This window comes from Pristiophorus japonicus, chromosome 3 (assembly GCF_044704955.1).
Source record: "Pristiophorus japonicus isolate sPriJap1 chromosome 3, sPriJap1.hap1, whole genome shotgun sequence".
In the NCBI taxonomy this organism is placed as follows: Eukaryota; Metazoa; Chordata; class Chondrichthyes; family Pristiophoridae; genus Pristiophorus; species Pristiophorus japonicus.
In genome coordinates this window covers 196,576,616-196,601,404 of record NC_091979.1, presented here as the reverse complement: position 1 = coordinate 196,601,404, position 24,789 = coordinate 196,576,616, and the positions used below count along the sequence as shown (strand labels likewise).

Below are 24,789 nucleotides of genomic sequence, written 5' to 3'. Positions count from 1 at the left end.
ACGGGAGACGCGGATCATGGGAGTTTACAGGAGACGCATTACGGGAGATTACACGAAGCACTGAGGGCCATTACAGGAGACGCCGATTGCGGGAAATTACGGGAGGCACTGAAGGAGTTTACTGGAGACGCTGATTGCGGGAGTTGATGAGGGGCACTGATTGCGGGAGTTTACAGCAGATGCTGAGGGAGTTTCCGGGAGGCACTGATTGCGGGAGTTTACGGGAGACGCTGATTGCGGGAGTTTACGGAAGACGCTGATTGCGGGAGTTTACGGGAGGCGCTGATTGCGGGAGTTTACGGGAGGCGCTGATTGCGGGAGTTTACGGGAGACGCTGATTGCGGGAGTTTACGGGAGGCGCTGATTGCGGGAGTTTACAGGAGGCACTGATTGCGGGAGTTTACGGGAGACGCTGATTGCGGGAGTTTACGGGAGGCGCTGATTGCGGGAGTTTACGGGAGGCGCTGATTGCGGGAGTTTACGGGAGACGCTGATTGCGGGAGTTTACGGGAGGCACTGATTGCGGGAGTTTACGGGAGGCGCTGATTGCGGGAGTTTACGGGAGGCGCTGATTGCGGGAGTTTACGGGAGGCGCTGATTGCGGGAGTTTGGCGCTGATTGCGGGAGTTTACGGGAGACGCTGAGGGAGTTTACGGGAGGCGCTGATTGCGGGAGTTTACGGGAGGCGCTGATTGCAGGAGTTTACGGGAGACGTTGATGGCGGGAGTTTACGGGAGACGCTGATTGCGGGAGTTTACGGAGGCGCTGATTGCGGGAGTTTACGGGAGACGGTGATTGAGGGAGTTTTTGGGAGACGCTGAGGGAGTTTACGGGATGCACTGATTGCGGGAGTTTACGGGAGACGCTGAGGGAGTTTACAGGAGGCACCGATTGCGGGAGTTTATGGGAGACCCTGATTACGGGAGTTCACGGGATGCACTGATTGCGGGAGTTTACGGGAGACGCTGAGGGAGTTTACGGGAGACGCTGAGGGAGTTTACGGGAGACGCTGAGTGAGTTCACGGGAGGCGCTGATTGCGGGAGTTTACGGGAGACGCTGAGGGAGTTTACGGGAGACACTGATTGCAGGAGTTTACGGGAGACGCTGAGGGAGTTTACGGGAGACACTGATTGCGGGAGTTTACGGGAGACGCTGAGGGAGTTTACGGGAGACGCTGATTGCGGGAGTTTACGGGAGACGCTGAGGGAGTTTACGGGAGACGCTGATTGCGGGAGTTTACGGGAGACGCTGAGGGAGTTTACGGGAGACGCTGATTGCGGGAGTTTACGGGAGACGCTAATTGCGGGAGTTTACGGGAGACGCTGATTGCTGGAGTTTATGGGAGACGCTGATTGCTGGATTTATGGGAGACACTGATTGTGGGAGTTTACGGGAGACGCTGATTGCGGGCGTGTACGGGAGACGCTAATTGCGGGAGTTTACGGGAGACGCTGATTGCTAGAATCTATGGGAGACGCTGACTGCTGGAGTTTATGGGAGACACTGATTGCGGGAGTTTACGGGAGACGCTGATTGCGGGCGTGTACGGGAGACGCTAATTGCGGGAGTTTACGGGAGACGCTGATTGCTAGAATCTATGGGAGACGCTGACTGCTGGAGTTTATGGGAGACGCTGATTGCTGGATTTATGGGAGACACTGATTGTGGGAGTTTACGGGAGACGCTGATTGCGGGCGTGTACGGGAGACGCTAATTGCGGGAGTTTACGGGAGACGCTGATTGCTAGAATCTATGGGAGACGCTGATTGCTGGAGTTTATGGGAGACGCTGATTGCTGGAGTTTATGGGAGACACTGATTGCGGGAGTTTACGGGAGATGCTAATTGCGGGAGTTTACGGGAGACGCTGATTGCTAGAATCTATGGGAGACGCTGATTGCTGGAGTTTATGGGAGACGCTGATTGCTGGAGTTTATGGGAGACGCTGATTGTGGGAGTTTACGGGAGACGCTGATTGCGGGCGTGTACGGGAGACGCTAATTGCGGGAGTTTACGGGAGACGCTGATTGCTAGAATCTATGGGAGACGCTGATTGCTGGAGTTTATGGGAGACGCTGATTGCTGGAGTTTATGGGAGACACTGATTGCGGGAGTTTATGGGAGACACTGATTGCTGGAGTTTATGGGAGACGCTGATTGCTGGAGTTTATGGGAGACACTGATTGCGGGAGTTTATGGGAGACACTGATTGCTGGAGTTTATGGGAGACACTGATTGCGGGAGTTTATGGGAGACGCTGATTGCGGGGCTATTGAAACAAAGAAATTCAGAGTACAAAAGGGAGCAATTGCTTGTATTGATTGGTCTCCACTTGGTTATTAAAGTATTTTACCAATGCCAAATAACCAGGACATTCTCTAAACTGCCTGCAAGTACTGCACAAACTCCCCTTGTTTAGCCCATGCCCTAAAGTATGATATTCATCTTAACCACCTCAGACAGTTGCTAGTTCTGAGCGCTGCATCTCAGGAAGAATATATTCCTTGGAGCGGGTGCAGCGTAGATTCACCAGAACGATACTTGGGATAAAAGGGTTAAATTATGTGGACAGGTTGCACGCCTATGCATTTAACATCCTTTGTGACTGTGACAAAGCTAAACTTTCTTGACTTATCTGCTGCCTTTGATGTGTTTGACCACCCCATCCTCCTCCAACGCCTCTCCACCAATGTCCAGCTGATTGGGACCGCACTTGCCTGGTTCCATTGTTATATCTCTAATCGTAGCCAGAGAATTACATGCAACTGTTTGTCTATCCACTCCCGCATCATTACCTCTGGTGTCCCCCAAGGATCTATCCTTGGCCCCCTTCTATTTCTCATCCACATGTTGCCCCTTGGTGACATCATCTGAAAACACAGCGTCAGTTTCCACGTGTACACTGACGACACCCAGCTCTACCTCACTACCACTTCTCTCGAACCCTCCAGTCTCTAACTTGTCTGACTGCTTGTCTGAGATCCAGTTTTGGATGAGCAGAAATTTTCTCCAATTAAATATTTGGAAGACCAAAGCCATTGTTATGTGCCCCGCCACAAACTCTGTTCCCTAGCCACTGACTCCATCCCACCCCCAACTTCTGTCTGACTGTTCGCAACCTTGGTGTCATTTTTGATCCTGAAATGCACTTCCGACCACATATCCACGGAACAACTAAGCCTGCCTATTTCCACCGCCGTAATATCGCCTGTCACCGCCCTTGCCTCAGCTCATCCGCTGCTGAAACCCTCATCCATGTGTTTGTTACTAGACTTGACTATTCCTAACTGGCCTCCCACATTCTACTCTACGTAAAGTTGAGGTCATTCAAAACTCGGCTGCCCGTGTCCTAACTCACACCAAGTCCTGTTCACACATGCTTGTTGACCGACGCTTCGATTTCAAAATTCTCATTCTTGTTTTTAAATCCCACCATGGCCTCGCCCCTCCCTATCTCTGCAATCTCCTTCAACCCACAATGCCCCAGAGATATCTGCACTCCTCTAATTCTGCCCTCTTGAGCATCCCTGATTCTAATTGCTCAACCATAAGTGGTCGTGCCTTCTGTTGCCAGGCCCTAAGCTCTGGAATTCCCTTGCTAAAACACTTTGCGCCTCTACCTCTCTTTCCTCCTTTAAGACGCTCCTTAAAACTTACTTCTTTACCCAAACTTTTGGTCATCTGCCCTGATATTTCCTTATGTTTGGTGACAAATTTTGTTTGAGAACCCTACTATGAAGCACCATGGGGTGTTTTACAGTTTCAAAGACGCTATATAAATACAAGTTGTTATTGATATTGTTGTCATCTCTGTTTCAGCTGTGGCTCAGTTGGTAGCACTCTTGCTTCTGAATCAGACGATTGTGGTTTCAAGCCCTAGAGACGAGAGCACATAATCTAATCTCAGTACAGCACTGTTGGAAGCTCTGTCTTTTGGTTGAGACGTTAAACCGAGGCCCCATCTGCCCCCTCAGGTGGATGTAAAAGATCCCACGGCACTCTTTTGAATAAGAGTTGGGGAGTTCTCCCTGGTATACTGGCCAATATTTATTCCTCGATCAACATCACCAAACAGGATATCTGGTCATTATAACATTGCTGTTTGTAGGAGCTTGCTGTGCGCTAATTTTCTCCTGCTGATATAATATCAGTGACTGCACTTCAAAAATACTTGAATGGCTGTAAAGCGCTTTGGAACGTCCTGAGGTCAAAAGGAGTTTATTGAAGTATAAGTCTACTTTTATGTCTATTTTGACTCCCACCTAGTTCATGTAAGATGGTCACCAAGAAATCTAATACGGAATTCAGAAGAAACTTATTTACCTAAAGTGTGGTGAGAATTTGGAACTCGCTACCACAGGGAGTCATTGATGTGAATATATCAATGCATTTAAGGGGACAGACAAGTATATAAGGGAGAAGTGAATAGAGGGTTATGCTGATAGATTTAGATGAGGAAAGACGGGAGGAGGCTCGAGTGGGGCATAAACGCTGGCATGGACTGGTTGGGCCGAATGGCCTGTTTCTCTGCTGTATATCCTATGTAATCCAATGTTGATTGCAGTGTTCAACTCCTCAGATAATGAAGCAGTCCATGCCCACATGTGGCAAGACTTGGACAACATCCAGGCTTGGGTGGATAAGTGGCAAGTAACATTTGCGCCACACAAGTGCCAGGCAGTGACCATCTCCAACAAGTGAGAGTCTAACCACCTCGCCTTGGCATTCAGCGGCATTACCATTGCCGAATACCCCACCATCAGTCTCCTGGGGGTCACCATTGACCATAACTTAACTGGACCAGCCACATAAATACTGTGGCTACAAGAGCAGGTCAGAGGCTGGGAATTCTGTGGTGAGTGTCTCACCTCCTGATTTTCCGAAGCCTTTCCACCATCTACACGCCACAAATCTGGAGTGTAATGGAACATGCTCCACTTGCCTGGATGAATGCAGCTCCAACAACACTCAAGAAGCTCGACATCATGAAGGACAAAGCAGTCGCTTGATTGGCACTCCATCCAGCACCTTAAACATTCACTCACTCCACCACCGGCGCACTGCGGCTGCAGTGTGTACCATCCACAAGATGCACTGCAGCAACTCGCCAAGGCTTCTTCGATAGCATCTCCCAAACCCGTGATCTCTACCATCTACAACAACAAGAGCAGCAGGCGCATGGGAACACCACCACCTCCATGTTCCCATCCAAGTCACACACCATCTTGACTTGGAAATATATCGCCGTTCCTTCATCGTCGCTGGGTCAAAGTCCTGGAACTCCCTCCCTAACAGCACTATGGGAGTATCTTCACCTCATGGACTCAGTGGTTTAATAACTCGACCCATCATCATCTTCTCAGCGCTACCCACATCCCGAGAATGAATAAACTAGAAAAAAATTAAAATACAAGATTTTGGGATAGGTTTTGATAGTGTGCGAGGGTAACAGTGAGCGAGGGAGAGTTGTATAAATGCCAATTCGCTAGCAATCGACTTAGCCATCACACGAGAATCAGAATGAGTCTTTGTTCTTTTTAGGGAACCAGTGCTCTCATAAACAGATGGCAGCTTATTAGTGGCACAGGAATGCTCTATTAACACTGCTCTTGCCCTCTGCAAAAGTGATGCACAGCCATATATGTATGTCACAGATTGCAGACTTAATTAAAGTTAATGTAGACAGGGTACAATAAAAGCGAACCCGTGATGACGACCAGTTGGCGTGTAAATGGATGACAACTTCCTGACTGAAATTAAATTCATATTTTGCCCGCAAGAGGTGATGCTTTCTAACCATTAATTAAAATTCAGATTGTTGCACTTTAAAAAGGCCATTATCCTGCCTCAGAATTAGTTAGTAAAGCCTTTTTGATTTTTTTTTGTAAGTGGTCACTGTGAAGCCATAATTTATGGTGACATCTTTGCTTCAAGAAAAATCATTAAGTTACTTCTGTGTGACCCCATCACATGCACACATACAAAATCACTTGTTTTCTTTCAACCTCTTTCCCCAAAATGGTTTCTATTCCTTTAAAGGGCAGTTTGCTGTAAATATAGCTTTCAATTTCAGTTTATGTTTTATGTACTGAGAAATCAGAGGGATATCAATGCAGGGTAAATGAACAAAAAGAAAGACTTGCATTTAAATAGCACCTTTCCTGACCTCCGGGCATTCCAAAGTGCTTTACAGCCAATTAAGTTCTCTTGAAATGTAGTCACTGTTGTAATGTAGGAAACATGGCAGCGAATGTGCACAGCAAGGTTCCACAAACAGCAATGTAATAATGACCAGATAATCTGGTTGAGGGATAAATATTGGCCAGGACACCGGGGAAACCTCCCCTGCTCCTCTTCGAAATAGTGCCGTGGGATCTTCAAGATCCACCTGAGAGAGCACATCGGACACAGAGAGCCCGATTTTATCTCAGGTGATGGATCTGCCCAGGTGTTGGCCACCCGAGGGTCACCCAAGAATATTTATGGAAATAAATTTATGGCTGTTAAGATGTACCGGGTCTCCACATTTGCAAGGTCCCTGGGTATTAGCACCCACTTTGGGACACGTACCCATCCCCCTTAAAAAATCCGGACCTTAGAGTTCGCATCAGGCACCCCCAGGTAAGATGTAGCGTAGCTAGACACAGGGCAAAGCTCTGCCAACGGCGCTCCAACCCTAATCTCGGAAGAATATCCCTGACTGCATCATACCTGGGGGCCCTGGCCAATATATATCCCTCAACCAACAACACTAAAAAACAGATTATCTGTGCATTATCACATTGCTGTTGGTGAGATCTTGCTGTGTGCAATTTGGCGCTATATAAATGCAAGTTCTTCATTTCCACGCAGAAACAAAAAGGATATCAGAGTCAACAGCTTGTAACTTTCTAAAATAGCACCTGATTCTGGTTGAGCTAGTTAACTATTGGCTACCAGTTCCTCCATGTGTTACGTTTAGTTCACAGGCAAAGTCACATACCCACCGCTGGATTGGGATTGCACTGTGCTTGATTAGTAATGACTAAATTAACACATCTTTTTTTAATTATTTGTTTTGAGATGTGGGCGTCGCTGGCAAGGCCAGCATTTATTGTCTATCCCTAATTGCCTTTGAGAAGGTAGTGGTGATCCACCTTCTTAAACCGCTGCAGTCCGTGAGGTGAAGGTACTCCCACAGTGCTGTTAGGAAGGGAGTTCCAGGATTTTGACCCAGTGACGATGAAGGAAAGGTGAAATACTTCCAAGTCAGGATGGTATGTAACTTGGAGGGGAACATGGAGGTGGTGGTGTTCCCGTGCATTTGCTGCCCTTATCCTTCTAGATGGTAGAGGTCGCAGGTTTGGGAGATGCTGCCGAAGAAGCCTTGGCAAGTTGCTGCAGTGCATCTTGTAGATGGTACACACTGCAGCCACGGTGTGCCGGTGGTGGAGGGAGTGAATGTTGAAAGTGGTAGATGGAGTGCCAATCAAGTAGGCTGTTTTGTCCTGGATGGTGTCGAGCTTCTTGAGTGTTGTTGGAACTGCACTCTCCCAGGCAAGTGGAGAATATTCCATCACACTCCTGACTTGTGCCTTTTAGATCTGTGTGAAATTCTTCTGTAATTTTAAAGGCATTTGTTAAAATAATGAACAGAGGTATTTCATACAAACACAATAACATATTCATTATTAGTATTAGTGAAATTACAACACCACCATGCAGTGGAATAAATATATCACACCACTTACATCATCATAGACAGTCCTTCGGAATCGAGGAAGACTTGCTTCCACTCTTAGCATGAGTTCTTAGGCGGCTGTACAGTCCAATACAAGAACCCAGTCTCTGTCACAGGTGGGACAGATAGTCGCTGAGGGAAGGGGTGGGTGGGACTGGTTTGCCGCATGCTCCTTCCGCTGCCTGCGCTTGATTCCTGCATGCTCTCGGCGACGATACTCGAGGAGCTCAGCGCCCTCCAGAATGCACTTCCTCCACTTAGGGCGGTCTGTGGCCAAGGACTCCCAGGTGTCAGTGGGGATGTCGCACTTTATCAGGGAAGCTTTGAGGGTATCCTTGTAACGTTTGGCTTGTTTGCCGTGGACGAGTTCCGAGTAGAACGCTTTCTTTGGGAGTCTCGTGTCTGGCATGCGAACTATGTGGCCTGCCCAGCGGAACTGATCAAGTGTGGTCAGTGCTTCAATGCTGGGGCTGTTGGCCTGGTCGAGGACGCTAACGTTTGTGCGTCTGTCCTCCCAGTGGATTTGCAGGATCCTGCGGAGACATCACTGGTGGTATTTCTCCAGCGACTTGAGGTATCTACTGTACGTGGTCCACATCTCTGAGCCATACAGGAGGGTGGGTATTACTATGGCCCTGTAGACCATGAGCTTGGTGACAGTTTTGAGGGACTGGTCTTCAAACACTCTTTTCCTTAGGCGGCCGAAGGCTGCACTGGCGCACTGGAGGCGGTGTTGGATCTTATCGTCAATGCCTGCTCTTGTTGATAGGAGGCTCCCGAGATAGAGGAAATGGTCCACGTTGTAAAGGGACACGCCGTGGATCTTGATGTTTGGGGGGCAGTGCTGTGCGGCGAGGACAGGCTGGTTTAGGACCTTTGTCTTACTAATGTTTAGCGTAAGGCCCGTGCTTTCAAATGCCTCGGTAAATATGTCGAACTATGTCCTGGAGTTCAGCCTCTGTGCACAGATGCAGGCATCGTCCGTGTACTGTAGCTTGACGACAGAGGTTGGAGTTGTCTTGGACCTGGCCTGGAGATGGCGAAGGTTGAACAGTTCCCACTGGTTCTGTAGTTTAGCTCCACTCCAGCGGGGAGCTTATCAACTGTGAGATGGAGCATGACAGCAAGGAAGATTGAGAAGAGGGTTGGGGCGATGACGCAGCCCTGTTTGACCCCGGTCCGGACGTGAATTCGGTCTGTGATGGATCCGTTGGTAAGGATCACAGCCTGCATGTCGTCGTGGAGCAGGCAGAGGATGGTGACGTACTTTTGGGGGCATCCGAAACAGAGGAGGACACTCCATAGACCCTCGCGGTTGACCGTGTCAAAGGCCTTTTTAAGGTTGAAGAAGGCCATGTATAAGGGTTGCCGCTGTTCCCTGAATTTTTCCTGCAGCTGTCGCGCTGCAAAAATCCTGCCCGTTGTGCCCCGGAGGGGATGAAATCCGAACTTCGACTCCGGGAGGAGCTCCTCGGTCACGGGGAGAAGACGGTTGGAGGACTCTAGCGACGACTTTCCCAGTGGCTAGTAACACAGAGATTCCGCTGTAGTTGCCGCAGTCGGACTTATCCCCTTTTTTAAAGATGGTCATGATCACTGCATCTCTAAGACCTCCCGGCATGCTCTCCTCCCTCCAGATGAGAGAGATGAGGTCATGTATTCGCGCCAGTAGTGCCTCTCCTCCATACCTCAGTGCCTCAGCAGGGATTCCATCTGCTCCCGCAGCCTTGTTTTTTAGCTGTCTTATGGCCTTTTCTGCCTCGTGCAGTGTTGGGGTCTCACTGAGGTAGTGGCGGGTAGCATGCTGCGGAATGGAGTCGAGAACAGAGGATTCTTCACCGCAGTCAAGGCCACATACGGACCAAACTCCCAAGGCCCCACTCCACTCCTAGCCAAGAATGGGGAAACACTCATCAAGGACACCGAGGCAGTCAAGGCCCGCTGGAAGGAACACTTCGAAGATCTTCTCACCACTTACACTAATGTGTTGAGAGGCAGAGTATAACTCTTTGATCTCATCATAAAGTTCAAAATGTGAGAAGGCCAGCTGGCCCATCCAATCGGTTCCTGCCATGAGCTGCAGTCACAGAATCATACAGCACATTCGACACATCGTGCTTGTGCTAGCTCTTTTGAAAGAGTTATCCAATTAGTCCCACTCCCCTGCTCCTTCCCCATAGTCCTGTAAATTTTTCCTTTTCATATATTCAATTCCCCTTTGAAAGTTACTACTGAATCTGCTTCCACCACCCTTTCAGGCCGTGTGTTCCAGATCGTAACAACTCGCTGCGTAAGAAAAAAAAAAATCCTCCTCTCTCCCTTGGCTTTTTTGCCAAATATCTTAAGTCTGTGTCTCTGTTTATCAACCCTCCTACCACTAGAAACAGTTTCTCCTTATTTACTCTTATTAAAACCCTTCATAAATGTGAACACCTCTATTAAATCTCCCCTTAAACATTCCCTGCTTTAAGGAAAACAACCCCAGCCTCTCTGGTATCACTCTGGTCAATCTCCTCTGCACCCTCTTCACGGCCATGACATCCTTCATAAAATGTGGTGCCCAGAATTAGAGACAAGTGTCCAGCTGAAGCCTAAACCAGTGATTCATAAAAGTTTAGCATACCTGTTTAGCATTATTAACACTTGTCTCTCTGACTTACTCCCACAGGCTGTACACCTTACTCATGCAAGTTTCCAGATCGAGGCCTTTGGATCCACCTTTATCCTAGATATTACACTGAACCAGTAAGTACCAACTCCCATACAGACATGGGCTGGGATTCAGTGGGTTTAATCAAAGGCTTTTTTTCCCCAACAGCCTTGAAGAATACCAATGACTTTGTGGAACTACGGGTTATGTGAGGTTTCGACCGGAGATTTTTAAATTATAGAACTGCTATTCTTGTATCTCCATGAAGGTGGCTTTGGAAGCCTATTTAGTGCAGGGGGGTTTAAAGTATTTTAACAATACAATAGCAAAATACTACGGATGCTGGCAATCTGAAATAAAAACTAAAAATGCTGGAAATACTCAACAGGTCAGACAACATCTGTGGAAAGAGAATCGGAGTTAATGTTTTAGGTCAATGACCTTTCATCAGAATTGGAAAAAGTTAGAGATGTAACAGATTTTAAGCAAGTACAAAGACAGGGAAAGAGTGGGGGGGGAAGATAAGTCTAGCAGATGTGTAAATGGGAATAGCAGAATCATCAACAGCTGGTGTCTAAAAAAAAAATGACGGCAGAGGTTATGATCTGAAATTGTTGAACTCAATGTTGTGTCCATTGTTTAAAAGTACTTAATTGGCTGCATAGAGCATTGGGATATCCTGAAGTTGTGAAAGGTACTATATAAATGCAAGTCTGTCTTTCTTTTATGTTGAAGCAAGCAGGTTACACGAACCATGACCAAAGCAAGGTGAGGATAAAATGATCAAGATTTAAGTTAGATTAGAGAGAACTTTTATTTCCCCTCAGAGTTGTGGGTATGTAGGAATAGATGGAGCAGCTAAAGCTAAGTGTCAATTAGCACCTTAATAGAAAGAGTTGACTTGGAGTCCAGCCTCTGTATGTGCGCAGTCGCAGGCGTCGTCCGCGTACTGTAGCTCGACGACAGAGTTTGGGATAGTCTTGGATCTGGTCTGCAGATGACGAAGGTTGAACAGGTTCCCACTGGTTTAATTCCATTCCAGCGGGGAGCTTGTTGAGTGTGAGGTGGAGCATGGCAGCGAGGAAGATTGAGAAGAGGGTTGGCGCGATGACACAGCCCTGCTTGACCCCAATCTGGACGTGGATTGGGTCTGTAATGGATCCGTTGGTAAGGATCACGGCCTGCATGTCATCGTGGAGCAGGCGGAGGATGGTGACGAACTTTCGGAGGTATCCGAAACGGAGGAGGACGCTCCATAGTACCTCGCGGTTGACTGTGTCAAAGGCCTTTATAAGGTCAAAGAAGGCTATGTACAAGGGTTGGTGCTGTTTCCTGCATTTTTCCTGCAGCTGTCGCGCTGTAAAAAAAAAAAAACCCACCTCAAGTCGCTGGAGAAATACCGCCAATGATATCTCCCAAGATCCTACAAATCCCCTGGGAGGACCGACGCACCAACGTTAGCGTCCTAGACCAGGCCAGCATTGAAGCACTGACCACACTCGATCAGCTCTGCTGGGCAGGCCACATTGTTCGCATGCCTGACACGAGACTCGCAAAGCAAGCGCTCTACTCGGAACTCCTTCACAGCAAACGAGCCAAAGGCGGGCACCCTCAAAGCCTCCCTGATAAAGTTCAACATTCCCACCGACACCTGGGAGTCCCTGGCCAAAGCCCGCCCTAAATGGAGGAAGTGCATCCGGGAGGGCGCTGAGCACCTCGAGTCTCATTGCCAAGAGCATGCAGAAATCAAGAGCAGGCAGCGGAAAGAGCGTGGGCAAATCAGTCCCACCCACCCTTTCGCTCAACGACTGTCTGTCCCACCTGTGACAGTGACTGTGGTTCTCGTATTGGACTGTTCAGTCACCTAAGGACTCATTTTTAGAGTGGAAGCAAGTCCGATTCGAGGGACTGCCTATGATGATGAGAAAGAGTTGGATGAATAGCCAGTTGGAAATGAGGTAGATTATAAGGATAAGGACGAGATAGAATTAATCAAACAATGTATGAAACTTGATGGCCCCTTAGGGGCTGTGAGTGTGGAAACTTCAGTGTGCTGGCCTGGTGCATAGCTTTTAGGCGGCAACACAATCCAATATTTCAGGCGATGTAATACATAGAGCAAGTGATTAACTGTGAAGTGGTTTGCAATGCCCTGAGGTCATAAAGTGTTTTATAAATGCAAGTTCTACCATCTTCCCTTCCCCCCCATCTCCCCTCCTCCCACTCCCCATCTCCCCTCCTCACCCTTCACATCTCTCCTCCTCCCCCTCCGCATCATTCCTCCCCCTCCCTCTCCCCTCCTCCTTTCCCCATACCCCCTCCTTCCCCTCTCCCCTCCTCCCTCCCATCCCCCTCACCATCTCACCTCCCCCTCCCCCTTCCCCCCGCCCCCCCACTAGACAGAGCGAGAGGTAGCAAGACACGAAGATAAAACCTGTCCTGTGTTTGAGTGCCAAATAATAGTAGAACATTTATAGACTCAGAATATTGGGAATTAACAATAAGCATTTATATTGGGCTGCATCTTACTGGAGCAGGGCATCTCACGGCATATGCTGTTAGACTTTTTCATGTACCCTTCAGCACAAAAATATTTTGTTTGTAACTTGTTGGAAGTGCGGCTGATAACGGCTGGATGAGGCGAGGGTAACCAGGTATCTGGGACCTCTGTGAACGACAGGATCAACATCTATCTCCTTAATCAATGAGATTGAAGGATTGAAAAAGAAACAGAGGAATGGTGGAGAAGGAAATAGGGTTAATTAAAGTCCAATCAGGTACAGAAAGAAAAATAAAGAGAGGGAAAAAAGAGACACAGGAAAAGCAAGAAAATTGAAAAAATAAAAAATTTAAATTTTAAAAATTGAAATGAAGAATTTACTACATTCATGAATGAGATTGAACAGTTTAAATTGTTCCCTTTCTGGGCTGGGGAGATTGGTTAGCACTGCATTAATAATTATCACCTTGTTAAAAATGTACTTGCACTCTTAATTACCAGCCGTAACTTTTTGTGGCAAGTTTAGTGGACAGTTAATGTGCAAATCCAGGAAGTTCTTAAAAATAACAGGGAGGCTATGGGCGGGATGCCGTTTGTGCCTATCAAACGATGGAGCAGCGTAAACCAGCTAGTTCTGGAGGTTCGCAACTCATGGCGTATCTCTTAATCCTCTGAACGTGCTGACTGATTTGTGCTTTAATAACGGCACACGTCGTTAATACATTGTTAGTTTCCAGCAAGATCCCAGCCAATTTTAAAAAGAGAATAACACATAGAGGCCTGAAATTCCTCCCCTCCTGCACCTGGGCGTTCAATCATGTGGCCAACACACAATGACAAAACACCAGTAAAGGTGATCAAATTGAGGCGCTTAAGATGATTAAAGGATTTGACAGGGTAGATAGAGAAAAACTATTTCCCCTGGTGGGGGAGTCCAGAAAAAGGGGGCAAAACCTTAACATTAGAGCTAGGCCGTTCAGAGGTGATGTCAGGAAACACTTCTTCACACGGCGGCCAGTGGAAAGCTGGAACTATCTCCCCAAAAAGCTGCTGAGTTTGGAGGTCAACTGAAAATTTCTAAACTGAGATTGATTTTTTGTTAGGTAAGAATATGAAGGATATCTAACCAAGGTTGGTAGATGACGTTAAGATCCAGATCAGTCATGATCTAATTGAATAGCACAACAGGCTTGAGGGGCTGAATGGTCCAGTCTTGTTCCTATGTTCCCAGTATGAATTAATGTTACATCATAAGTGGAGTATTCTGAATTCAGGTCCTGGGGGGTCCCCAGTTGCAGACCCCCACTCCAGCTTTGGTTTCGGGCCTACAGCCGGGAGTGGGGGGAACGAATGTGCAAATCCAGCCGCTGCTATGAGCCAGTATGGCCTCCAGTGGCAAGAATGGTCCTCCAACCTGGGATCCATTGGAGATCTGTGGTGGGGAAACAATGCCACATAACCTTTTCGACCTACCTTCACCTTACTGTCTTCCCCTCTAAGTTTCTCCAAAGTGCTGTCTTCTGGGTGCCCCATGCATCTGCCCACAAATTGACATCCAGCACGAAAATGAGGTAGGCCAAATTAGTCCTTCAGGAAAATTGCCCCTTCTTCACCTATGTACTGGATGTTGTGGAATTCCAGGAATAGCACGGATTGGATGCAGAGTAAAGTGTTTTCTTCCCTTACCTAAAAAGATGTACCAGCTATGACTCCGTGGGTATCACTCTCGCCTCTGAGTCTGTGGCCGAGATTATGATCACCTCGGCAGGTCACAACCTCGCTACTGGCTCCATCCCGCTCTGGAAAATTAACTTTTCTTAATGGGGCTTGTTAAGCCCAACAAGCGCGTTACCCAGTCCAATAAGGAGCGGGTCTGGTGACATCCGTGATGCGTCTTGAGCCGGTTTCCTTAAAGGGACCATGGCCACCTTACATTTAACATTTGTGCTGTCCGTGTTCTACAGCATTGAGGTGCAGAAAACACTGACAATCACTGCACAGAGGTGCAGGGCTGCACCCAAGCTCTCCCATGACTCCCTCCACATGCTTATGGAGGAAGTCACAACACGCATAGACAGAAGAGGCCTCCCCAGGAGACCAAGACAGCCTGGTTGCACATTGCACAGGAGGTCACAAGCAGGGATGTCGTCAGGAGGACCTGGGTGCAGTAGCACAAATGTTTCAATTATCTCATTAGATCAGGAAACATTAGTACAAAGCCACATTCACCTTCATCCTGCTGTGCCTCTCAGCACATCCCAATCACTCTGCCTTCCCTACCCTACTCCTGCACATCCTTACACACCAACTTTCCTTGCACCTCCGCCTATCCCTCTCTATCTACATTATCACATCCCCATCTCTAGCCACCCCTCGCACTCACCTTCAGCCTAGTGCAATCCTAACAACTAACAACACACAAGGGTAGGCACTTGGGTGTTTTATCCAGTGTTCATGTACAGTTCCTGTTAATATTGTGTCAAACATTAAAATCTTTGCGTTCTTGGACAGATTTGTGTGCACCTTTGGAAGTGGCTTAGTGAGTTGCAGTGAGACATAATGGTACCCCCTGCAATGCTGATGAGCATGAAAGGAATGGCTTGGACATTGCAGGGATGCTTTATGGTGTTGGTGTGGGGTGGTGCCAACCTGACGCATCATGTGGCATCCGGGGTGTTCAACTTCAAGTGAAGTAAATCTGGCCACAGTGAGGCCATCCCTGGCCTTCCGGGTAGCAATGTGCTCGGGTGCTGATGCTCTCTGTCCTGTGCAGCATCAGGTGATTGCGGAGAAGGTTGGTGTTGTTGGTGCCGCTGGTGTGCCTTGTACTGCTGGTGTTGGGTCTCATCGTGGTTAGATTCTGAGGACCAAGGTGAGACAGTATAAATGGCACCCATGTTGATGGAATAGATGGTAGGTGAAGTTCAGATGACAGAATGGCCACTGAACTCGCACTTCGTGGTGACCGCCGTGGTCCCCCAACAGGGTGGTTCTCGTGACCATGCAGTTAAAGCCAAAAAGAAAGATTTAAAAAAGCTTGTTAAGCATCTGTCAATTAGATGCTCATGATTTCAATTGGGTCGCCCCCCGCCCCGCCCACTGCCGCTTGTGTTTGCTCAGCATTAAAAAATCCGACATTGGGAAAGGCGCATTGCGGCGGGATTCCAGTGGGTTCCTGACCCGCTGTCAAAAAAAAATATTTTCCCACTGACCCGCCACCGATCCCGGCCAGTAACTCCTCTAAAATCTCAGCCTGTGTGTTCAAGGTCCACATCGCTTGAGCATAAAATTTAGGCTGGCACTCCAGGGGTGCCGTCTTTCAGATGAGACGTTAAACCGAGGTCCTGTCTTCCCTCTCAGGTGGACGCAAAATAAATTTTTGAAGAACTGACGAGTTCTCCCGGGTGTCCTGGCCAACACTTAGCTTTCAATCAACATCTCTAAAACAAATGATCTGGTCATAATCTCATTGATGTTTGTGGACCTTGCAGTGCACAAATTGGCTGCCGCGATTCCTATTTTATCACAGTGACTTCATTTTAAAACTATTAATTGGCGGTAAAGCGCTTTGGACATCCTGAAGTTCTGAAAGGAGCCTTATAAATGCAAATATTTCTTTCTTAATGCCCCAGCCCTAACTTCAGTGTACTCCCTTTTACATTTGATTGTCACTTCTGCTTTGCATGCAGTTGCCCTCGATGACTTGCTGAGTGACACTGTCCATACTGTGCCAGTTAGGGTCAAGATTCATGGCGAGGCCCATTGGCGGCAGCCAATTTGTGCACAGCAAGGTCCACAAACATCAATGAGATTATGACCAGATCATTTGTTTTAGAGATATTGATTGAAAGCTAAGTATTGGCCAGGACACGCGGGAGAACTCGTCAGTTCTTCAAAAAATTATTTTGCGTCCACCTGAGAGGGAAGACAGGACCTCGGTTTATCGTGGACCATTTCCCATATCTCGGGAGCCTCTTATCAACAGAGGCAGATTCAATATCACCTCCAGTGCGCCAGTGCAGCCTTCGGCCGTCTGAGGAAAAGAGTGTTCGAAGACCAGGCCCTCAAATCTACCACCAAGCTCATGGTCTACAGGGCTGCAGTAATACCTGCCCTCCTGTATGGATCAGAGGCATGGACGATGTATAGAAGGCACCTCAAGATGTATCACCAACGATGTCTCCAAGATCCTGCAAATCCCCTGGGAGGACAGGGGCACCAACATCAGTGTCCTCGTCCAGGCTAACATCCCCAGCATTGAAGTATTAACCACACTCGATCAGCTTCGCTGGGCAGGCCACATAGTTCGCATGCCAGACACGCGACTCCCTAAGCAAATGCTCTATGCGGAGCTCCTTCATGGCAAACGAACCAAAGGTGGGCAGCGGAACCGTTACAAGGACTCCCTGGTAAAGTGCGACATCACCACTGATACCTGGGAGACCCTGGCCAAAAACCGCCTTGGGTGGAGAAAGTGCATCTGGGAGGGAGTTGAGCTCTTCGAGTCTCAACGCTGAGAGCGTGAAGAGGTCAAACGCAGGCCACAGAAGGAACGCATGGTAAACCAGTCCCACCCACCCCTTCCCTCGACAAATGTCTGTCCCACCTGTAACAGGGTCTGCGGCTCTTGCTTTAGGAGTGGAAGCAAGTCTTCCTCGATTCCGAGGGACTACCTATGATGATGGGTGGTTTTGCGATTGTAGGACCCAAACTGCCAGAGAATGAGCATTTCAACCCATTGGACTAGCATGAGTTCCAGATGCCAGTGGTATCAATCCCCAAGCACTCCACCTTTCATTTACTTCCCCAATGTAATGACTTTTCTCCCCAGCAATGGCTCCACTATTCTGTACATTAGCCAAACATTAGACCCAAGCCTCAGAAGGGATTGGAAGTGGGGCCCTTCCATCCCTTTAATCCGCAGCATATAGCATATTCTGTCTGATCTGCTGTGAAAGCAAATTTTAAAAATCTGTCTACGCAGAATTTTCTCGATAGTTATAGTGCAATGGATCACCTTTATGATCATTACTACCAGTGGAAACAGAAGGCTATTAAACGGAATGAAGAAAAAGAACCTGACAACTGCAAATGCTGACCTAAAAAGGTTCTAAGATTGATGAGTTCCCAGTCTCTTCCAGCCAGTCCTGAGGTGGAGTCAGGAATTAGCCTTAGGAAGGACCAGATTTAGAAGCACTATTCTGCCACCACTGCGCATCCCATATTGGTGAACTTTTCTATTGCTCCCCAATGGACCGCTTACCCTTTATTAGACAACACTTGCAACACAAGCCTTGGATCATTCTTTGTTTCTTTTTGCTTTTTTAACATCCATTTTTTTCTCAGCCTCGCCCCACCTGGCTACCAGCCACTCTTCAAGAGTAAGGCTATTCATCGAGGAACCTATCAGAGATAAGCACCATCCTATTCTTACCTGAATGTTGTTGGAGCGCTCAAAGGCTGAGAGGATAGTGAACAGGAACAGAAACCCTGGCTCGCCTGTCTCCTCCCTCGCCCAAGGGGTGTTGAGTCCAATTTTAGCATCCCAAAATGCTAGCCCAGTGAATTGCTAATACCAGGAGTTTGAATTGATCTTCCACTCTGTATGGACTTATTGATATACTGGGTAGCACCTTTCCCTAATTTGCCATCAGGGGAATGTTTTATTATTTATCTTTCTCTTCCTTTAAGACGCTCCTGAAAACCTACCTCTTTGTTCAAGCTTTTGATTACCTGTCCTAATGTCTCCTTCTTTGGATCAGTGCCAATTTTTGTCTGAAAGAAGATGCATTTCTATAGTGCCTTTCACGCATCCAGGACATCCCAAAGTGCTTTATAACCAATGAAGTATTTTTGAAGTGTAGTCACTGTTGTAATGTAGGAAATGTGGCAGTCAATTTGTGCACAGCAAGCTCCCACAAGCAGCAATGTGATAATGACCAGCTAATCTGTTTGTGATGTTGGTTGAAGGATAAATATTGGCCAGGATACCAGGGAGAGTTCCCCTGCTCTAGTTCAAAATAGTGCCATGGGATCTTTTACATTCAACTGAGAGGGCAGACAGGGTCTCTGAGCTGTCCTTACTATACAGTACAAATGTACACGAGGCCCATACTTGAGAGAAGGTCACTCTGTGACTAGTTACCTTTATTACCAAGACCTCAAGTGATGAAGGTGGGTGGAGCTTCCCCTTTTATACCTGAAGGTCCAGGTTAGGAGTGTCTCCCACGAGTTTGCCCCTTGTCAATGTTCTCAAGGTGTACAACTTAGGTCAGCTTATACATGGATTAGCATGATAGTTGAATACATGACATCACCTCCCCCCCCCGCCAAAGTCTTATTGGGATCACAGGTTAAGTCTCTCTGGTGGTTTACGTTCCCTTGTAGTGCGCCTGAGTTGGAGCTCCGGTTGTTGGGCGCTGGCCTGAGTGTCTGCTGTTTGGGGTGCCTCAGGCCTGTCCGGACTGCCCACAGTGACTGGGCTCTCCTCCACTTGGTTCTGGTGTTCGGTCACCTGTGGTGGAGTAAACTCTACGTCGTGTTCTTCCTCTGCTTCTTCTATGGGGTTGCTGAACCTCCTTTTAGTTTGATCCACATGTTTGTGGCAGATTTGTCCATTGGTAAGTTTAACTACCAAAACCCTATTCCCCTCTTTGGCAATCACAGTGCCTGCAAGCCATTTGGGCCCTGCAGCGTAATTAAGGACAAAAACAGGGTCATTGACATCAATACATCACGCCCTCGCATTCCTGTCATGGCAGTCACATTGTGACTGACGCCTGCTCTCAACAATTTCTTTCATAGTAGGGTGTATAAGGGATAACCTCGTTTTGAGCGTTCTTTTCATTAGCAGCTCTGCGGGTGGAACCCCTTTGAGCGAGTGTGGTCGGGATCTATTGGCCAACAGGAGGCGTGATAAGCGGCTTTGTAGGGAACCCCCTTGGATTCTGAGCATCCCCTGTTTGATTATCTGCACTGCTTGTTCCGCCTGGCCGTTTGAGACCGGCTTGAACGGTGCCGTTCTGACATAGTTGATTCCATTGCCTGCCATGAAGTCCTGGAATTCAGTGCTTGTGAAGCACGGGCCATTGTCGCTGACCAAGACATCCGGTAGACCATGGGCGGCGAACATTGCCCGTAGACTTTCTACCGTGGCAGAGGATGTGCTTGAATTTAAAATGTCACACTCAATCCATTTGGAGTAGGCGTCCACTACAAACAAAAATATTTTTCCCATGAAAGGATCTGCGTAGTCCATATGGATGCGTGACCATGGCTTGGCGGGTCAGGACCAGGGGCTAAGGGGGGCTTCCCTCGGTGCATTGCCCAGCTGAGCACACGTGTTGCACCTGCGAACACAAAGTTCCAGGTCTGCATCTATCCCTGGCCACCAAACGAGTGACCTGGCAATTGCCTTCATCATGACAATGCCTGGGTGCTCATTGTGAAGTTCTCTGATAAACACCTCTCTGCCCATCTGGGGCATGACTACGCGGTTTCCCCACAGTAGGCAATCGGCCTGAATCGAGAGTTCATCCCTGCGCCTGTGAAATGGATTAAATTCCTCAGGGCATGCCCCGTACGTGGCTGCCCAGTCCCCATTCAGGACACATTTCTTAACGAAAGACAGTAGCGGGTCTTTATTTGTCCAGACTTTAATCTGACGGGCTTTAATCTGTCACAGGTGAGCCTTCGCTTTCGAAAGCTTCAACAGTTCTGACCATCTCAGCATCATGCTCAGTTGCCCCCTCAGTGGTGGCTAGTGGGAGCCTGCTGAGTGCATCGGCGCAGTTTTCAGTGCCCAGTATGTGCCGAATTGTTTAATCATAGGCGGCTAATGTAAGTGCCCACTTCTGTATGCGGGCCAATGCATTCGCATTTATGGCCTTGTTGTTGGCCAAAAGGGACGTTAGTGGTTTGTGATCTGTCTCCAGCTCAAATTTCCTGCCAAACAGGTACTGGTGCATTTTTCTTACTGCATATACACATGCTAGCGTTTCCTTTTCTACCATCCCGTAGCCCCTTTCTGCCTGGGACCGACTTCTGGAGGCATAAGCTACCGGCTGTAATTGACCCTTGGCATTCACATGATGCAACACACACCCGACCCCATAGGACGACGCATTGCACATTAACACAAGTTTCTTACACGGGTCATATAACGTTAACAGTTTGTTAGAGCATGCAACTGGTTATGCTCCATCAAAAGCCCTTTCCTGGCTGTCCCCTCAGACCCAATTGCGACCTTTGCGTAGGAGCACGTCTAGTGGCTCTAACAGCGTGCTCAATTTGGGAAGAAAGTTACCAAAATAGTTCAGGAGCCCCAGGAACGAACGCAGCTCCGTCGTGTTACGGGGTCTGGGTGCTCTCTGGATCGCTTCCGTTTTGAACGCAGTAGGTCTGATCCCGTCAGCTGCTACCCTCCTCCCCAGGAATTCTACTTCTGGAGCTAAGAAGACGCACTTCGCCTTTTTCAGTCGCAGCCCTACCCGATCCAGTCTGCGTAGCACCTCCTCCAGGTTGTGGAGGTGTTCTTCAGTATCGCGACCCATGATGAGGATGTCGTCTTGAAAAACCACCGTTCTTGGAATCGACTTGAGGAGGCTTTCCATATTTTGCTGAAAGATCCCGGCGGCCGAACGAATCCCGAATTGACATCTGTTGTTCTCAAACAACCCCTTGTGTGTCGTGATAGTGGTCAGCTTCTTCAACTCACTCGCCAGCTCCTGGGTCATGTAAGCTGAGGTCAGGTCCAATTTTGAGAAAAGTTTGCCACCGGACAGCGTCGAAAAGCGGTCCTCTGCTCTTGGTAGCTGGTACTTGTCTTGGAGTGACACCCAATTGATGGTGGCTTTGTAATCACCACATATCCTGACCGACCCATCCGCCTTGAGCACCGGCACGATCGGGCTCGCCCAGTCACTGAATTCGACTGGCGAGATGATGCCTTGCCTCAGCAGGCGGTCCAATTCGCATTCTATCTTTTCCCGCATCATGTACAGCACCGCTCTGGTTTTGTGGTGTACTGGCCTGGCTTCCGGGTTTATGTGGATCACGACCGTGGCCCACATGAAAGTGCCGATGCCGGGTTGAACTAATGAGTCAAATTTGTCCAGGACCTGTGAGCATGATACTCGCACCACAGAAGAAATTGCATTGACATCGCCCCATTTCCAGTTCATGACAGCAAGCCGACTCTTCCCCAGTAGTGCGGGACCGTCCCCCAGGACAATCCAGAGTGGCAACCTGTTCTCTGAATCTTTGTGGGTCACGACTACCGTGGCGCTGCCTAGCACCGGAATGATCTCTCTTTTGTATATGTCCGTAGCTGTGCATCAATCGGCAATAATTTTGGCCTCCTGGCTTTGGACACCCACAATCTTTCGAACTGTTTGATACTCATCAGGGACTGGCTGGCCCCCGTGTCTAGATCCATTAATACTGGGATGCCATTGAGGAGCACTTTCATCATTATCGGTGGCATCCTGGTGTATGAACTGTATATGTGCTCCACATGAACTCGCTGAACTTCAGCTTCCAGCGATTTCCCCCAGTATTCATTTGGCCTCGTAGGGCTTACATCAGGCCCGTCCTCCTCATAAGTCAACCTGGCTGCAGGCTTCCTGCACATACGCGCCAAGTGATCGCTGACGTTGCAGTTTCTGCAGATATATTGCTGATACCTCCAAGCTCTAGCTGGGTGTTTTCCTCCACGCCTCCAGCATGAGCTGGAGGCCCCATTGTTGGAAACAAAAGGTCCATTACCAGTCGATTCTCTTTGACTGTCTCTGTGACTGTCCTTAAGCGCAGCATTAACAGGCCCCATTACTGGCCGCATTGTCCATTGCGATGGCATGAATCGCTGTTCAGCTAGCCATTGTCTCTGTTGAATTCCCCCTTTGGGTTCGACTACATGCTGGGGCATGTCCGATTTGCCCTTGTCTGCTAGAGAACTGTGTGCCGTGTTAACAATGTTGACTGCCTGGTCGTTCACCCCATTTGAGCCAAGATTTTTGTCATACATCATTCTGGTCTCTTACTCCCCTGAGATAAATGTCATCTATCAGAGCCGCCGCTTCCAAGGTCAAGTCTTTGGTCTCAATCAGTTTCCTGAAAACCCCAGCGTGCCCGATGCCCTCAATAAAAAAAAGTCTCGCAGCATCTCCGCTCTGCTTGCATCTGGGAACTTACATAGGCTCGCCAGTCGCCGGAGGTCTGCCACGAAGTCCGGAACGCTTTGCCCTTCTCGCCGCCGGTGTGTGTAAAACCGGTGTCTCGCTGGTTTAAGGTGTTCCCCGATCAACTTACTGAGCTCTTCGAACGTCTTGTCCGCCGGCTTCTCTGGCACTAGTAGGTTCTTCATCAGGGAGTACGTTCTGGATCCACAAACCGTCAGGAGATGAACCCTGTGTTGTCGGCCGAATCCTGTCCCAACCATTCCTTAGTGACAAAACTTTGCTGTAGTCTCTCAGTAAAGTCGTCCTAATCATCACCAACACAGTACCTCTCTTCTGTGCTGCTAGTGGCCATACTTGTGTGGGTTAAATCCCAGTTTCTCGTCGCCAATGGTATGTCCTTACTATACAGTATAAATGCACACGAGGCCCATACTTGAGAGAAGGTCACTCTGTGACCAGTTACCTTTATTACCAAGACCTCAAGTGATAAATGTGGGTAGAGCTTCCCCTTTTATACCTGAAGGTCCAGGTCAGGAGTGTCTCCCACGAGTTCGCCCCTTCTGGTCAATGATCTCAAGGTGTACAACTTAGGTCAGCTTATACATGAGTTATAATGATAGTTGAATACATGACAGTCTCGGTTTAACATCCCATCTGAAAGACGACACCTCCGACAATGCAGCTTTTCCTCAGTATTGTACTGGAGTGTGTTTTGATGGATTGCAGCCAATGCATCCATGGTCCCTGCCTCTCTTTCTCTTGAGATTCTGGGATGTAGGCCATTGGGTCCAGGGGATTTGTTTGCCTTTGGTCCCATTGTCTTGCTGTGTGCTGCCTCCTTGGTGGTTGTGGTTGTGTTGCGTTCCTCCCCTCCCGTGGCCCCTAGACTGTCCACTGCCGGATTGTTGTTGGTGTCCTCTACCGTGAAGACTTATGCAAAGTGTTTGTTGGGAGTTTCTGCCATCTCCATGTTCCCCATTGCTGATTCCCCAGTCTCGTTCTCGAAGGGACCAACATTTACTTTAGCCACTCTTTTCCTTTTTATATACCTGTAGAAACTCTTGCTATCTGTTTTTATATTTTGCACGAGTTTACTTTCATAGTCTATCTTCCCTTTTTTAATCATTTTTTTAGTCGCTCTTTGCTGGCTTTTAAACACTTCCCAGTCTTCTGTCCTCTCTCTCGTTTTGGCCACTTTGTATGCCTTTGTTTTTAATTGGATACCATCCTTTATTTCTTTAGTTAGCCACGGATGGCTATCTCTTACACCCTTTCCTCCTCACTCGAATATATTTTTCTTGAGAGTTGTGAAATATCTCTTTAAATGTACACCGCTATTCATCAACCTTCCTACACTTTAATCTATTTTCCCTGTCCACTTTACCTAACTCTGCCTTCATACCTTCATCGCAGCCTCCCGACCTGCGAGAGAACAGCTCTGCAGGTCGGGCTATATAAGAGTTGGAGCGGCATACCATTTCAACCTCCAGCACGAGCTGTTCCAAGTGTGCGACGTTTTTGAGATGGGCGACAGGGTGACGTCATCAAAACCCTGGTTGCCGTTTTGGTGCGTGGGCAGGAACATTGGCAGGGACCCAGGTACAGAGGAGTAGGAAGGTCGGGGCGGATGAGCAACGAGTGTTTGTGGCGAGATGCGGTGAATGTTTATGGTGGAGGAGAAGTGAGAGATTGTGGCAGAGGTGCAACAGATGAGGGTACAGTGCCCAGAAGAACTGAGGGC

General features: G+C 48.2%; 1 protein-coding gene across 3 annotated transcripts in view; it reads left to right on the top strand.

The window, feature by feature from the left end:
- LOC139260061 (disintegrin and metalloproteinase domain-containing protein 23-like) overlaps nt 1-24,789 on the top strand; it is a 304,045-nt gene that overhangs the window by 35,174 nt on the left and 244,082 nt on the right. For all 3 annotated transcript variants that reach the window (XM_070876183.1, XM_070876182.1, XM_070876184.1), the window contains one exon: nt 10,389-10,465. In XM_070876183.1, the coding sequence (XP_070732284.1) occupies nt 10,389-10,465 (77 nt within the window). The remainder of the gene's footprint in view (nt 1-10,388; nt 10,466-24,789) is intronic.